At 48.1% G+C, this 17,998-nt stretch overlaps 1 protein-coding gene across 1 annotated transcript; it reads right to left on the bottom strand.

Moving 5' to 3' along the window:
* Nucleotides 1-301: 301 nt before the first annotated feature.
* LOC133912320 (COBRA-like protein 7) lies at nt 302-2,762 on the bottom strand. Its single transcript, XM_062354989.1, has one exon. It carries the CDS (start codon nt 2,501-2,503, stop codon nt 500-502), a length of 2,004 nt encoding a protein of 667 aa, XP_062210973.1. The 5' UTR covers nt 2,504-2,762; the 3' UTR covers nt 302-499.
* Nucleotides 2,763-17,998: the final 15,236 nt, after the last annotated feature.

The following is a 17,998-nucleotide window of genomic DNA, read 5'->3' as shown; positions in this document are numbered from 1 at the left end:
CTGAGAAAGCATCCGGTGTTTCTCCACAGAACATGCAACAGCACTCATTTTGTACCCTCTGATAAGAGTTAACTACAGCAGACTCGAAGGGACAGCTCCGGAGAGAAGCATTAAAGCACCATCAGATGAACAGGCATACGGTTTGATGAACGATAAATCTAAGGGAAAACAGAGGCCTTTTGAATTCACATAGTATATTCCGTATGAAAGACGTACCCAACATGAGACAACTGGATCAGAGATGTACAGATCACTCATCTTAGTGTAAACATGTAAATGTCACGAGAGAGAGGTACCAATGTTGCAAACCCGCAACAAATGCTCCCTCCACTTTTTCTCACTATTCAAGTATTCATACTGTTGCACAAATTGCTGCTTGATTTGACTAATAACAGCAGCTAAATAAGATCTAAGAAATCAACAGAAACAAAAAAAGGCTTTCTTACAAATGGTATCGATCCAACCACCTGAAAGAATTAAAGAATCGTAGCCCCAAGGATCATTGCTGAAGCATTAGGAAAGCTGAAGCAGCAAGGACCAAGACCAAGGCGAGGGAGATGCTGAGATGGGTCCTGAATCCACTGCTCATTGGAATCCTTCGCGGCATTGCACATTCGTCGCCATTGAAGAAGACCTTTGTTGGGAAGCCATCTCCAGCAACGACGTTGATCCCAGGGGTCAGCTTCTTGGTGAACGAGATGACTGACTGTTGCTTTCCGGGCACAAGGTACTCCGATCCACTCATGTTGGTCTGCTTCACCAGGTAATTGAGCCCCTCCAGACCCTGCATAAAGATGGTGTTCTTGCCCACTGCAGTGGCATTGAAGGAATACGCCTTCTCCAAGCCATCATACGCCTTGTCCATGACGATGGCAGCAAACCAATTGGCCATGTCGACATCCTCCCAGTTGAACAATGTCACCCGAGCACTCCAGCCCTTGTTGTAGTCTGTTGAGACGTGCCAATTGATGCTCACACCGCAGAAATCACCGCAAGGTGGTGGGCGGGGCACATTGTAGTGCTTCAACCCAGCCCACGCCAGCGTCTTCTGAGTGCGGTTGTCGAATGGCACAAGCAGCGCCTCCGGTGGCAGGAGCATGGATTGTGCAGTCGTGCTGCATGTTGGTCCCCGTCTGTTCGCCGGGCACCCACACGCACAGGTGTTGCAGGGGATCACCGAGTCGTTGTAGAACGCTGAGAAGGTCACACAACACTTGGGCTTGGCCCCCTTTGTTGTGGTAATGTTGCAAACCACCTGCCATGTTGCCACAGCCAGTGTCGTCGAGTCGAGCCCGCTTGGGTCTGGGAATGCTGTTGGGCTGACAGGTACCGGCTGGCCGCAGGTATAGTCCGGGTTCAGCGACGATGAACCAGCGATCTTGAAATTGGCAGGGGGGAACAGCTTCGTCCGGTTCAGGTCCGGTGGCATCTTGAACACCTGCATTTGGAACGCCGATTTTGACTGTGCCTCGTCCATGGACTTGGGCAGGATGGTGCCATTCCTGCAACAGTGGTCAATCTTCCCAATCTGGGTGTCATTGTACCGGGACAGCGGCAGGTCAAGGATCACCGGCTTGCGGTCGCAATTGAGCACCTGAGAGAAATCTAGATTCTGGTAGTACTGCCCCGGCGCCCCATAGATGCAGCCGGACGTGTCAACCTCCGAGGTGTGCGCGCCCTTCATGGAAAATAAGAACTCGCCGCGCCGCCACTCCCACGACAGCCGCCAGTTGTCGAGGCGGCCGAGCTTGGCGTTGTTCTCGAGCGTGACGAGCGCGAGGTAGCTGGAAGGGTACGCCTGGAGAACGTCGTACGTGATGACGAGATCGCCGGTGCCGCGCGGGAGGAAGTTCTTGGTCGGGTCGGTGGCGTTGGCGTCGATGGCCGTGGCGTTGGCCTCGGCCTCCGGTGTGAGGGCGCAGCAGGTGGACAGGATCCCCGCGGTAACGTTAGTCGCCGCCGGGCAAGCGTATGCCGGGTCGTCGAGCGACAGTGCGGTGGGGAGCGGCACGAAGGGTCCTGGCCCAGCGAAGAGCGTGCCGACGATGCCGATGGAGGCCTGGATCTGGGAGAGGTCCCCGGCGGTGGCGATGGGCGTGAGGAGGTCCGTCTGCGGGTACCCCGAGAAGGAGGTGGCGTTGCCGGCGTCCTCGGTGGTGTTATACGGGAGCTCGCCGCCGCCGGTGAGCACGGCGCCGTCGACGCCGACGAGGATCTCGTTGTAGGAGAAGGTGACGAGCATCGCCCACGACTTGAGCGGGCGGGTGCCGGAGTTGAGCACGGTGGCGTTGGCGCGGAAGGAGTAGGGCTGCTTGTTCTTGTCGCTGACGAAAGGCCGGATCTTGGTGCGCGCCTCCATGGTGTAGGTGAGCAGGATGCCGTTGCAGCCGGGGTCAGGCGCCGGGGCGGCCGCTGCCGGAGCCGTCCCCCTCTGCGCCGCCGCGAGCCCCGCGAGCAGGAGGAGCCCGAGGACCGTGGCGTGGGGCGCTAAAGAGCCAGCCATGGCTGGATCGGGAGCGCGGATGCAGTGGGCTGGCGATTGGGGCTGAGCGGGAGCGGGGTGACCGGGTAGATGAAGCGATTGGAAAGCACGTTCACAGCTGGGACGGGAGACGAGGGGGTGGTGGGTTTGAACTGGGGGAGCGGCGTGCGTAGCTTGCCTGTTGCTTCCTTCGTCTCTGTGCTACCTATCCCCCCAAAAAAATGTTGAGAGGATTGATTTTTGAAAAAAGAGCGTGGAAAGCGACGCCGGCCGGAAAGGCGACGAGGCGAGAACGAGGCGAGGGGAGGGGAGGAGGATCGTGGGTTGACGTTGATTGGACGATGGCGCGTGGCCCCGGGCCCAGCTGGAAGCGACGCAGTGAACGCGGAGAGGCGGGAGAATGGTTGCAACCGGTAGGGTTCGGTTCGGGCAGCGGCGCCGCGGACGAGCGAGAGGCGGGGTGGGCCGTCCGATTCTGGCATGCGGGTGGCGGACGGCGGCGGGTGGGGGCTTCTGCCATTTGCGGCGTGGGGCCCGCGCATGTGCCGAGGAGACATCCTGTATGGAAACGTTTGGGCCGGTCCGGGCCGGGCCGGGCCGTGGGGTGCGGCGCATGTGGCATGTGAAGTTTGTGCAGGGGAGAGAGTGGCTCGTGGTCGGTCCAGTATCCATGGTGCAGACAGAGAGCGAAGAACAGGGCAGCACGATGTTTCTGGCGAACACGCTTCACGCGAAAATGGGTCGGAGAACAAGCCATTTTTTTGTAATTACAAATAATACCGTTAAACAGGATTTAAACTCTGATACGTGGAGTTATATCATCACGGCTCCACCGCACCAACATGTGGTTCCGATATCCAAGCCACTCCTGTAACCACCAAATCGAGATCCAAACCATTCCTGTAACACTGGCTGCTACCGCTGTTTCCGCGTTGCTTCTACCAAGAGGGCTTTGCACACGGCCCGCTTGACTCGGTGCAGTAAACCGCGGAAGAACGTGGCCAGTTCCATGCATGTTTTGTTGGGTGCTGGTAGATTGAGGTGTGTGCGCACGACCCGACCCCGCGCTCTTAACCGCTTTGGATTACGGGACTCCGGTGTCTTCACACACACTAGCTGATCGAGTCTATGTAGAAATTTCGAAAGACGGTCACTTGATGTTCCACGACAACCTCATCTTTGCGACATTTGTAGGTAAAGATCAGCGGCCATCAGCTGAGCCGATTGAACTTACGTTCTTTTTCTTCGATCTAGGTTGATTTTTTAAGTATTTGCGTACGCGTAGTCGACTGCGTGGCATATGGACATGAGCCCACGTTAATGGTTCCGTGATTGTCGTTGGTGGGCACCGTTGCAACATGGGACGAGAAATTATAATCATTTTGCCAACCTCGAGCGCACTTGTCACGCCCAGAGTTTCTCCAGTATTCTAATGCAAACTCATCACTAACTGGACCAGAAACCAAACGAACTCATCAAAATTAAGCGCAAACTTATGCTTGAAGGTTGAATATTGCTTTTGAAACTTTCTGTTGTTTCGCGCAAGAGAAACTTGCTATCGACAGTGTTTTGCTTAGAATAGATTAAAATGCTGACATACCAGTATTTACACAGTATATAAGTAAATAAACAGTAATTAAGCGAAAACGCAGTTACTTTGTTAATTTTTTAAAATCATAAAGTACAAGTTTCCATCTTACATTGAACTCAGGTCATACAAATCTTACTAACTAAAATATGGTAATCATGTCTTTTTGGTTTCCGAGGCTTTGTAAAGCCTTTCGGTTAATTATATCTGTCTTCACGGACTACTTTTGATTAAGCTGCACGTGATGATCATCCCACTGCGGTCTCTGAGCCCTGCATAGCTGTAAAAAAGACAAACACCAATAATAATATAACATAATTATGAAGTAAATCAAAGTTTTGTCTAAGGATTAACATCATCGACCATTAGGCTATATGGAGTATCATCGGTCATATATCATCGACCTCAGCTAAAGATAAGGTAACGAAGACACCTAGAGGACATCGCAATGCTTAGATACAAACAGTGCCACAGACAAACTGCAACCGGGAGCCCGCTATTGTGCTTAGCACACTAGTGCGTTTTCTGACACAACCCTCATCTTTATCTATCACGGCGATAAACACTACAAAACCCTCAGATGACATGCGACATCCCCTTAGCCTCAACTCATCAACGGCCACAACCCAAGGCAACAGGCAGCACTAAGCCATGATCAGCCCAAGAAGTGAGCATGCATCATCATAATCACAAAGCTACCGAAGGGCTTCAAGAACATCATTGGCTATAGCTTATTGCCATCAGCATATCAAACCAAACATCAACCTCACAAATATGGCAACAGTCACCATTGTCAACCAATAGATTAGGGCAACACGTACATTGCCAGCAATCCTCCTTCTCCTTCGGCCTCAGTACACCATCATTGACCACATGCAACATATAGCCAAACCATTCATTTACCACATGGCATCATGCCAACAGAGAAAACACTACAGCCTGCTCATCATCCGGCAGCATGAAAAGCACAGGGCATCATGCCAACACAGAAAATACCACAAGCTACTCATCATCCAGCAACAGGAATAACAAGGCGGTAATAGAGATAACATGTAAGAAACCGTCCAAACAGTATTCTAATTAGTCATTAAGTCGATCATTTTTTTAATCACGACTCTCATGACTAATCAGAATATCATCCCTGTAGTCCCAGCATATGTTTTGTGTCTAAGATCGAAACATATACCTTTCCAATGTTTAACATCACAACACAGCTTAATAAAGAGCGAGTAATTAATATTAGACTACAAATTCTTAACTATTTACCAAGTTATTATAATTTATAGTAAAAGAGAGCTAGCAGTAGATAAAAACCGACTCAACTCTTAACCAACAAAAGAAACTACGCAGCGGAAGACTAAAGACTATACAACAAAAGAAGGATGAAGCCATATGACTTTAGACTCCATCACAAAAGCATGACCTCCGAGCAGCTGCCTACTCATACCCACCGCCACCTTCGGCTGGCATGAAGTAGCCAAAGATCAACTCCTCCTCACCGGTAACACCTGAAAAAGCAGCGTGAGTATGAAAGTACTCGCATAACTTAATTCATAATAGGCACTTATAAATAGCCCGGCCTTAAGGATTATGTATTTGGATGTTAGCAATGATGCAATCACATGGTTAAGTAAATTTTATATGCAAAAGCAAATTTGACATACACATATGTAAGTATCTATACTTGACCAAAGAAACATACTAGCCTATAAATATCAACTGAACATTATGTAAAATGAACCATGTGACTAAAATCTGTAAAACACATCTCAAACCATCAACCACATCAATCAACACTCGTAACTCTACGACTGCTGCAAATAGACAAAAGCATGCTCATGATCAAGAGCGTGATATTTTGAAATATTTTTACACCCTGCAAGGGGTACAACTTTACCTATAAGACTTGAGGACCATACGGTTTACATGACCACACATGTCCATACAAGGGGTACTCATATCAACCTTTCCCAATAAGTCCCAACCATTTGAATTGTGCATCACTCGGTGCAAAGTCCACTTTAGTTAACTCCAGGAGCAACCACAAGTGTCTCTACAAGGCTGTCCTCTCACACCGTCGATGTTCAAGCCCAAATGATCACAGCTACAGAGGTATTCGGCTTATCTTACCATTAGATCAACATATGGTAAGTACGGTAAGTGCTAGAGTCAACTGCAACAACGATCGGTACTTAAGTGATGCATACGGTCTATGGTATCTGAGTTTCTCTCCCGACCTACCCAGGGGAACTCCACATCTGCACAGGAGAAACACCCTTAAAACCGCCTTGTTGCTTGCCTTGTTGCTTAGATGCTTAGATGCTTGCCTTGTTGTTTCGGTGTTTCACTCACATACAAATCTGGTTTGATGTCAGCCTCGACCACTATCACATCTGGTTTTTCAAAAGAATAACCAAGTGCATTACACATGTATGCCAGGATCAGTTTCATCATACATGCGGTGACATTATCAGTGATATACAGTTCCATATCGAACAAAAACAACTTTATTGAAATAAATACCAGAGTTTACAAGATAACAGCGGAAGAACACAAGAGGACTCCTAAGGATCTTCTAGGCACACCACAGGCAATCGACTGGAGCCAACGCGACCCAGAACGCTCTATCTTCATATAGCCTTCAGCTTCCTTGATCTTGATGAGGTCTTCTCTAATTGAGCAATATTTATTATTGGAAATAGCAAGTATGAGTACATATCGTACTCCGCAAGTGTAGGAAAGTATGACATATGGCTTAAGTAAAGAAAGGGTTAGACACCGGTTTACTGCACTAAGCAACCTTAACCTATAACTCCTAGAATTAGACATCCTATTTACTAAGTGTGAAGACACAACTTTAACAAGAAGAACAGCTCGTCGGATTCCATTTGACTACCAAACTCACTAGATATTCCATATCCGGCTATCATAACTCACTAGGTAATCCTATTACCTGGCTACCCGACCATCCATACCAGAACCCTGATCCCGACTAATCAAGAAGAAGTCCAAGCCGCTCTTGATCGCGAGCATGGCTGATCGATCAGTTTATACTCTGCAGAGTTTGCACACTTTACCCACGAGTTGTGATTCCCATTTTGCTTCACACTTCCGAGGTGTAGAGCCGGGGTCTCACTACAAGGCCTTTACAAAGCGCCTCCAAATCCATATGCACTCACTAAAGTTTCACCGCTAATAGGGATTTCATCCACTGCAGAGGCCCCCTCTTGTGAAACTCAACCATCCACTAGTACATACAGAATAATGAGGACATCTAATTAATTGACCATGCTGTACCCATATAAGCCTCGTGGTTGCGCTGTTCAACCGGGTTACAGGCTTTAAGAACCGGTCCTTAGGACCCCGCATAGGAACATACACATTCCCATCGTGCGGTACAACACATGCGCCTTCATGCACCATCCACATACCAATCATCCTGTTAGGATCCCTATACCATGTTACTACAAGATTACCGTACCTAATTCTTGTTGCATAAACATTAGTAAATATTAACATTTACCCCAACCATGACAGCAACTAGCATATCTACCCTTCATTTTTCATGACTCATCAACGGTAACAAGTATAATCATACAAAATCTAGTAAACCCTAATCATGGGATTCCAAATTAGACATGCATGCAAAAAGGATAAACAATTAATATAAAAGTCCTAAAATAGGTGCAAGATGTTCAAGGACACTTGCCTGGCTGCTGCTCAGCGATATTCGTAAACTCAGTTCTGGTATATCTCGAAGTCTTGACTTTACATATTATCGATTTCCGAACTGTTGCTCTTGGAGATCCTTGTATTGTTTCGGAACGTAGTCATCTACTCGCAGGAATAACCGACAAAAGTGAAAACATAAATAACTAAGAACAGTACATCAAACAGAGGTATCACATCATAAAAAAAAACTCTATGGTTGGATAGGATACGAGATTTAGGCGAATTCATAGAGTGTTGCTTGGATTTGAATGAAATTCGCTGAACAAGATTTGAATAGATGATTCTGTTTGAATAATAAAGGTTGTAATAGAATTAACTATAGAAGGCAGAGGCTAACGTGTAAACATCCTAAATAGGACAGTAAAGATAGAAATAAAGGATCTCCGGAGGGGTTATTTGGGACTCTCACCAAGAGAGCGAGATCAAAGAGCAGAGTAAGGGAATTTGGTATGGAGGAGTCGGCTGACGATGGGCTCTCGATGTCACTAGTGAGGGAAAAGGCCCGAGGTTGACGGAGATGGTGCAGACGGGGGCGCATCGCAGCCATGAACTCATGAAGGGCTTAGTTTGACCTAAGGTACAGAAGGACATGCACACCGACGAGCTGAAGGCGGCGAAGTGCACGATTAGATGGCAATAGCAACGGCAAGAGCACGGGTGTAGAATGCAAGAAGATAAGCTTGGTTTTATGGTTGGTCTTGTTAGAGAAGTTTCGAGGTAGCGGCAAAAGAGAGACGAAAGATCCCCCGCACACAGACACAACATAGAAGACATGCACATTCTCGGAGATTGGCTGTGATATTCAAGAAATGGCTTGAATAGAAATATTCATATTTTCTGGAACATGATTCTACAGTGATGGTTTAGATAGGGCTTCACCTGAGAAGGAGATCGATCGGTTGGAACTTTGGCGAGATTGCGCAACGACGTTGGAAGTTAGGATCGTGTTCCTGGTGGCGTCGCTGCAGATGCGAGGGAACCTTCATGTGGCTGCATAGAAGATGCGATGGGACACACCGTGATGCGGTCGATGCATCCAAACGACTCCTAGATTGACGGGGAACGCGAATGCATTCTGGGTACACGCGCAGAACACTCACAGACATGAGGGCAGCGGTGTAGCGGCCACAAAATCGTTGGCGTCGGTGCTCTTCTAGTCGAACTACTTTTAGGGATTGTTGAGGATAGCCAGGGGCACATCTCTGTCTAAGGGATCGATGATTAGAGATCTGGTTCGCTGGGGAATGCGGCTGACATTCTAGGTACGCAGAACGTGTATGGTACTGTGCAGCAAGGATTGCGACGTCAATAACGGGGGCTCTGTTGCAGCTTTGGATAAACCGATTTTGGGATGATGTAGAGGACTAGCAGGGGCACGTTTCAGCCAACGGACTCGTGGTTGGAGTGCGAGTTCGCCAGGGAACGCGATCTGAACCCGCGCTGCACGCGCAGAACTCTAGACTAGGTAGCGGGCACGGTGATCGTGATCCCGCTGGCGTCGAGGCTCTAATGGACAAATGGTTTGGTGAGGGCGTTTGCGACATCCAGGGGTACGTGCTGGTTAATGGGAGCAGTGATCCGAGCTCTGATCGTCTGGGGAATGCTGATGCCATCCACGATGGAGTGCATGTCCACGACAGCAACGACCGTAGCGGCGCGATGGTGGATTCGAGGGGATGGGTGTTTGGCTAGGGATAACATGGGACGATAACACAAGGTAAAGGAGGAGGGGAAAGGGCTAGTCCGGGGTCCTCACCTTGCTGTGATGATCGGGGAAGAAGGATTTGCCGAGACGACGACGAGATAGTGCATCACGGGCGGCGGCGGTGGCAGCTCCGGCGAACGGCGACGCACGGACAGGGCAGCAGCGAAGTCTAAGGCTTAAGGGTGTGGAATAGGGATATGAGAGGATGTGTAACTCCTATTTATAGGGTTAGGGGGGCTGGTTGAGGTGGAGTCCAAGCCGAACATGAATCGGATTCGAGTTCGAGTCGGTTACGGTTTCCTTTTCCGCAGATATCTATTCCGAGGATGATATTTTCATCGTCCGAACTCCAAATTGGACGTTTCTAGACTCTAAATTGTAGTACTCGAAAAGATCTAAAACTTTGGTATTCATTGGACTTCTGAAAATTCCATCTTGATTTTTAAAAATGTACCACAAGATAAACTGTTTGAACTCAGACTTATCTACGCAGCACTGATTTCGGGAGCCATAACTCCTAGGTTCATTATGCAAAAGGGGACTTCCATAGTTTTATATCGAAGCACTCGACGAGACCTACAACTTTGGTATTGTAAAGGTTTGCATTTGAGGCCATATTGAACTCCGAAACTGTGTGAGAAGATGAGGCTGACGACGAGGAGTAACTGGTAGCCGACTTCAATTGCCATTATGGCCACTTAAGCGGCGGTTTCCACTATAAATTGCTAAGAATTGAAAGAGGATAAATAGATGTCAATGCGTCTTGATTGAGCACTAACTCGAGCTTTAGTGGCCAACCTTGGCTGCCAGACGAAAGGACGATATCGTTTGGAAGTGATTGAAACAGTCAGGTACATGCACATGTAAGAGAGCCGGTGTGGGCTAGCTTTAGCGCACATGTGTGCCGTCATGCTAGCAATCCAACGTGATGCAAGGTTGATGGCTTGATATTGGTTTGGAGCCACAGGCTAGAGAGAAAAACATTGAGGAAAAGCAGTGCACGTTGAGTTAGATCAAAATGATGCAAGATGAGATTGTCCACGAAGAATTTTTGGATAATATGGGGAAAATGGAATAAGGATTTATCCAACCTTGAAATTCCTTAACCTAATCTAATATTTTATAAATATATTTTTCATCACACAAAACAAATTCTTTTTAAACTCTAAACAAAATTTTGGAAAAGCTTTCAAATTTCAGAAAAAATATTATTTTATTGTTTTAAAATGCTCACAACCCAAAATACTATTTTGGGGTGTGACAACCGCTTGAATCGTCGAGGCATCACTCTCTAGGCAATTAAAAAATGCATCGAATAAACAAATGAATGGCGAAAATTTATGCTTATGATGCATGATCATGAGTGACATGAAAGGCACCATGTTTTAGAAGTAGTTGAAAAAGAATGCTAATCGATTGGGTAAGAAAAGGTTTGAACCTCGTATAAGATAATTTAAGGTTACATGGTACTGAGTAGCTAATGGTCAGACCATGGGGGTTGGACAGAGAAGGAAACGGTACTAAGTAGGTCTGGCAGTTAAATTGTGGGTCTGACGGTCAAATTGGCCCTAGCGACGGTATGATGGAATTTGACAGAAGGTTTGATCGGCCAAGTCACAATTGGTGATCAAACCGGTCTTAGCGACGATCAGACCGCTGGCCTGGCCGATGCCATCTCTACGAGGTCGCTAGCGAAGGCTCTGGTGATGCCTTCGACCATGAAAGATACCAAAACACTCTACAAGACTAGAGAAGTGCTTCTTGGGTGACATGGGCAATATGCACGGAGCCAAACTAGAGGACTCCATGGATGAAGTTCATGGCTAGGGTTAATCTTGGGTCTAAATGAAATGGGAGCTGTTTAGAGCTCAAGAACTATGGGGGAAAGGTAGGGGAAGTCTCACCTCGATGTATGAAAGCTTTCTATTGGTTTAGCTAACTCCGGGGAAGCTTCGATTCGTAGATCGAGCTCCAAGGTGGTTACTGGCCTCGAGGTGGAAGAACTCGTGTGGAAGCGTCTCCGACAAAGAAGACAATAGGATGGAGCTCAAAAAAACCTTCGGGGAGCTCAAGGAAGTCTTCTCTGTTGATCTTCGGCCATCGAGGTGATTCTCTCCCTCTCCCTCTCCCTCTCTCTCGGTTTGGGTGAAGGGGAGTGAGTGAGGAGTGAAATGAGCGAGAGAGACGAGTGAGCTTCAGTCGGTGGTTTTAAATGACGCTCTGAGTTATGGCGGTCAAACCGCAGGAAGTATCTTTTCTGCTTTTCTTCTTTTTCTTTTTATTCTCCTTCTCAAATGACTTTAGGGTCTTTCTAACTACCTCTAAACTATTTCCACTCATAAATATAAATATACATATATAGTGAAAACGTGCATTGATTAATAACGTATCATTTTTAAATGGGTTTAACCCTTAAATTAAAATCAACCATATAAAACATGATGTTATGATGATTATGTATACTTAATGACTAGATTAAAATTTTAGGGTGTGACATAATCATAGCTTGGCACCCAATACACACAGAAGGTTTCTTTGTCTTCGAGTTATGCCCCCTGAATATTTAACCCAAAATCATATCAACATTCATTTAGTGAATTCAAGTAGTTCATTTATCTACGATGCCACTAACGATCAAGAGGATGCTCACTGACCTAGTGTGTGCAGCACATCTCCTGCATTGTGTTTACTCCTGCCACATTATTCTAGTATTCGTGTAGACAAACACCGAATCCCAAACACATAGCAAACATATTGGAAAAATTAAAACCACATGTATCCGTTTGGAAAACCTGCCCCTCCTTTGGCACCATAATCTCTGGATGGGAGTCAGGGTTTTATTTACAGTTTTTCAAACGGTAACCGCTTCCAAGCGGTAATCGAAAATGTGCGGTTATCGTGATAACCACTCAAAATTTGGTTAAAATTCACACAAAATTCATTTGCTAAAATTTGAAATTTGGATAAAAAAAATGACAGATTCTCCATTCGGTAACCAGTCGAATCGGACCGGTTGCCAAGCGATTTTCTCGAATTTTTCGTATTATTGGTGACCGCTCGGTTTTATCAGTAACCACTCGGTTTTCTCGATTTATCGAGCGGTTTTCTCGATTTTCACTGAAGTTCAACAAGAAAAAAAAAGGTTTAATCTTGTAAAATTAATAACTAATTCATCTGAGCTTCAAATCAAGTGAAACAAATTTTATTGGTTTTCTTGTAACACGATCTACATGATAAAAGTATTTATACTCATAAAAAAGTTAAAAATTTTCTGTGAGAAAATATATTTTTTAAACCAAGTTAAATGCATAGTTTACTCTTTGCTAATCCAAAAATCATGAAACTAATTTTTTTAGTCTTCTTAAATGATCCTATGTCTTTTAAAAATACATGAACTCATGAATTAGTTATTGTAACATGCAGGATTGTGTAAATGTGTTGCGACTAGATTAATTCATAACTGACCCATCACACCTCCAAAATTAGTGAAACCATTTTTATTAGTTTATTTATAATATTCTTTATGTAGAAAAATAATGGTAGACATGAAAAAGTTAATTACAATGTTGTTTATTAACATATTCACTTTATGCTTGTGAGCTTTGTAAAAATTATGGAGAAATTAATAAAACTCTAAATGAAATGAAATCAATTTTAAAGATATTCTTAAGATATGTTATACACAAGAAAAATATATGTTTACATGTTAAGCTTTTCCTTAATGAGTTAGTAACTGAGCCGCACGCTTCAACTTTTTTTATTTTTTTCAAAATCCTCCCTATAGAATGCGATGCAAACGATATTATTTTTGAAAAAAAATTCACAGAAGGTCTTAGAATTGTCTCTAGTTTTTTTTTAGAATTTGTTTTGAATTTTTATTTTATTTTTTTAAATTTTTTGAATTCAAATTCGGTTGTTGTTCAGTTTCTAAAACCGGACTGGAACGGTAAGCTCGGTAACCGCGAATTTCGACCGGTTACCGTCGATAAATTGAACCCTGATCGGAGTACGCCGCAAGGACTATTGCATTCTGGTCAGCCTCTGCTAACACAACCCTGAGCCATATAAATCTCATAAAAAAAAACCTGGGCCATATACCAAAGAAGTTCGATACTACTCCAGGATTTTGGAGAAATTGTACTGTTACATCAAGGCTCAAAAGAATACAGAAACTTTGTATTAAAGACGCACAGCATACTCCTCTGAACTTCAGAATGTAATATGCTGCTTACTTTCAAGTGGAAGTTCATATGTAAATCTCAGTGTCAAATACTTGTACAAAGTTGTAGTTCACAATTCAAACAGGTTACATTTTTCATCTTTTGTACATGGATCAGGTTTACATAGTAGCTAGAAATCAGAACAACTCACAGCCAAAGTAAGCATGCGAATATCTCTGAACTTGAGAGATGATAGGACTCAACGCGATGATGTATTGATCACGGAGAATTACATATATAGGCGACGCTCTTTCCATAACCACTCAACCGAATTATGGCAACAATATCGGGAGGATAAGGAAGGCGAGCCAATCACAAGAAATATGCCAAATATAGTCTAACACCCCCCCCCCCCCGGCAGTCGCAGCGTCGCTAGCGAACATTGAGACTAGAACAAAACTCAGTGAAGACAGGAGTAGGGAGCCCCTTGGTGAAGATGTCAGCATACTGTGATGAGGTGGGCACATGGAGCACACGAATGGCACCGACGGCAACCTTCTCACAAACAAAGTGGAGATCGATCTCAACATGCTCCGTCCGTTGGTGCTGCACAGGGTTGGAGGAGAGGTAGACTGCACTGACATTGTCGCAGTAGACCAGCGAGGCCCGCGACGGAGGTGAGTGGAGCTCGTGAAGAAGCTGACGGAGCCAGGTGATCTCGGCGACTGCATTGGCGACGGCACGGTACTCAGCTTCGGCACTGGAGCAGGATACCGTGTTCTGCCGTTTGGACGACCAAGACACCAGGTTGTCCCCAAGAAAGACAGCATAGCCGGAGGTGGAACGCCAGGTGTCAGGACAGCCGGCCCAGTCGGCATCGGAGTACACCACGAGGTCGCTGGCAGAGGAGCGGTGGATGTGAAGTCCCAAATCGAGAGTGCCACGGACATATCGGAGGATCCTTTTGAGGGCAGTAAGGTGAGACACACGAGGATCATGCATGTGGAGACAGACTTGCTGAACGGCATAAGAAATGTCCGGTCTAGTGAAGGTCAGATACTGAAGAGCACCAGCAAGACTGCGAAAGTCTGTGGGATCGGACATGGGGGGTACATCAACTACAGATAGCTTGGCGCAGGTGTCGACTGGAGTGTGGCGTGGCTTGCAGTCGGCCATACCCGCACACTCGAGGATATCGATGCAGTACTATCGCTAACTGAGCAGAAGGCCAGACTTCTGCCGAGTGACACTGACGCCGAGGAAGTGGTGTAGCGGGCCAAGATCCTTCATAGAGAACTCAGACTGCAGAGCTGAGATGGTCCACTGTAGGAGCTTGGCGGAGGAAGCTGTGATGACGATATCATCCACATAGAGCAGTAAATAAACAGTGTCAGTGCCTCAGCAAAGGATGAACAGTGACGTGTCGGACTTGGCCTCAGTAAATTCGATGGACAGCAGAAAGGTGGCAAACCGGCTGTACCACGCTCTAGGCGCTTGCTTGAGTCCATACAGGGACTTGTTGAGGTAGCACACCATGTCGGGGCAGGAGGAGTCAACAAAACCGGGCGGCTGAATGCAGTAGACGGTCTCCTGAAGGGTGCCATGTAAGAAGGCGTTCTTGACGTCGAGTTGATGGACAGGCCAGTCGCGTGACACTACAAGGCTGAGGACGGTGCGGACCGTGGCGGGCTTGACGACGGGACTGAAGGTTTCATCGAAGTCGATGCCCGGTCGTTGGGTGAAGCCATGAAGAACCCAACGAGCCTTGTACCGGTCGAGGGAGCCATCAGCGGTGAACTTGTGCTTGAAGATCCACTTGCCGATGATGACGTTGGCGCCGGCGGGACGTGGAACAAGGTCCCAAGTGCGGTTGGTGAGGAGAGCGTTGTACTCTTCTTCCATAGCTGCGCGCCAATTTGGATCGGCGAGGGCCACCCTGTACGTCTTGGGAATGGGAGACAGTGGTCTGGCATGGAGATTAAGCCGAGTAACCGCCTTGCGGATGCCGGCCTTGGCGCGTGTCGTCATGGTGTGGGTGTTGACGACAGGCGAGATGCCGAGCTAGGACGGGGGAGCCGTGGCGCCAGGAAGTCGTGCAGACCGTGCGCGGTGAGGAACGGTAGGTGCCGGCGGGAGATGTGGGCCGGTGACGAGCGGCCCAGCGGCCTGGAGGTGCGGCTGCTCAAGCCCAGCAAGGGGCGAGTCGGCCGACGGCTGGTCCACTGGGCGAGCTGGAACCGAGGGATGACGGCCTGGCCTGGACCAGGGGCGCTGATGTGTCGTGGGCTGGCCCGGTAGAACCGCCAGCAGGGGACGCCGGCCCAGATGCGGCAGGAGGAGGCGATTGCTCCAGCCCAGCAAGGGGCGAGCAGGCCGATCGAGGGGGCGGCAGCCCCAGCCCAGCAACGGGGGCGGGCGAGCTAGCCGAGTCCGGAGAGGCCGGCGCCGGTAGTGGTGCCACAGTACGGGGCTGGCGAGACGCGCCAATTGGACTCTACAGGGGAGCCGAAAAATCCTCCAAAAATGCAAGATCAGTATTACTGTTAGAAGTTCCGGCAAGATCGGCAAATGGAAACGAGTGCTCATCAAACACAACATGCCTCGAAATAATGACCCGGTTAGAGACGGGCTCAAGACATCGATACCCTTTATGGTGTTGGGGGTAGCCTAGGAACACACACATGGTGGAACGGGGAGCAAGTTTGTGTGGGGTTGTGGCGGAAAGGTTAGGGTAACACTTGCAACCGAAAACACGGAGGTGTGAGTAAGTAGGGTGGGTACCGTAAAGAGCATAAAAGGGTGTGTGTTGAGCGAGGGTTTTGGTGGGGTGCCTGTTGATGAGGTGGGTGGCGGTGTGGAGAGCCTCAACCCAAAAGGATCCGGGAAGGCTGGCCTGAAACAGTAAAGAGCGGATGATGTTATTGAGAGATCTAAGAATGCGCTCGGCTTTACCGTTCTGTGGAGAGGTATGGGGGCATGACATCCGGAGATGAACACCATTGGTGAGAAAGAAGGTGCGGGCAGCAGAATTTGTCGAACTCGCGGCCATTATCGCACTGAATGCTGCGAATGGTAGTAGCAAATTGAGTTTTAACATAGGCAAAAAACTGTGATAAAGTGACAAAAGTGTCGGATTTGAAGCGCAAAGGGAAAGTCCACACAAAGTGAGAACAATCATCTAAATTAACAAGATAGTATTTGTAGCCAGAGGCGCTAACGACAGGAGATGTCCACAAATCACAATGAACTAACTCAAAATTTGCTGAGGCCCTAGTAAAAGAACTAGTAAAAGGTAGGCGAACATGACGACCGAGTTGACAGGCGTGGCAAACACCGGGGAGGCCACCTTTTGTCATTGGGACAAGAGGGGCAAGGCGGGCGAGGGCGTCGTGGCCAATGTGGCCAAGACGACGGTGCCAGGTGACATTAGTGGTGGTGCTGGCGGTGAGAGCAGTGGCAGATGGTGGCGAAGGCAACGCATGGTGAAGCGGGTAGAGGGGACCGGAGCTATAGAACCTGGCGATCACGGTCCTGGTGCGAAGATCCTTCATAGAAAAGCCAAAGGGGTCAAACTTGACAGCACACCAGTTGTCAACGACAAAACGGCGAACAGAAATCAGATTCTTAATGATATGTGGTGAACACACAACATCACGGAGAGTAAAAGAACGGTCTGAGTGACGAAGACTAGTGTGTCCAATGGTGATAATAGGAATAGTGGAGCCGTTGCCGACGACAATATGGGAAGGTGAAGTAGAGGTGGGTGGGTGGGTGAAGGAGAGAGTACCGGTGTCGGAGGTCATGTGTGCAGTGGCACCAGTATCCATATACCATTCATTTGGAGCGGGTTGTGGCAGAGTCGTGGTGTTGAAGGAGCCGGCAAGTGAAGCTTGGTCCCATTGCGAGGGGGCCCCACCGAACCAGCCCAGTGGCTGCTGATAAGCCGTTGGGGTGGGGGGCTGGGATTGCACGAAGTGGGCCGGCTGTCCCATACCCCTGTAGGCCTGGAGAGGCGCCAGGAACGGCTGCTGCTGCTGGGGCAGGCTGGCCTGTGGGCCGGCTGTAGGGCCGGCCAGGACAGCGCCAGCGAAGGGGGAGCCGGCCGGAAGAGGGCCCAGCAGGCCGCGGCCCAATGGACCCGACCACATGTGAATAGTGCTGGCCCAAGGGTTTTGAGGGGACGGCCACTGCCCCTGGCGGCCGCCACCTCCGGATTTGGCGCTGTTGTTCTGAGTGGCCGCGCCGCCACCGCCGCGGCGCCGGCGGTTGTGGCTGTTCCCGCCAGTGCCGCCGCCGGTGGTCTGGGTAGGGGCGCCATAGCCCGTGGCATG

This window comes from Phragmites australis, chromosome 3 (genome assembly GCF_958298935.1).
Source record: "Phragmites australis chromosome 3, lpPhrAust1.1, whole genome shotgun sequence".
NCBI lineage: Eukaryota > Viridiplantae > Streptophyta > Magnoliopsida > Poales > Poaceae > Phragmites > Phragmites australis.
Note: the sequence above shows the minus strand (reverse complement) of the source record. Positions and strands in the feature narration are given on the sequence as shown.

What these genes read in the sequence shown, in the direction of transcription:
- LOC133912320 (XM_062354989.1), bottom strand. Translation starts at nt 2,503, where the DNA reads ATGGCTGGCTCTTTAGCGCCCCACGCCACGGTCCTCGGGCTCCTCCTG.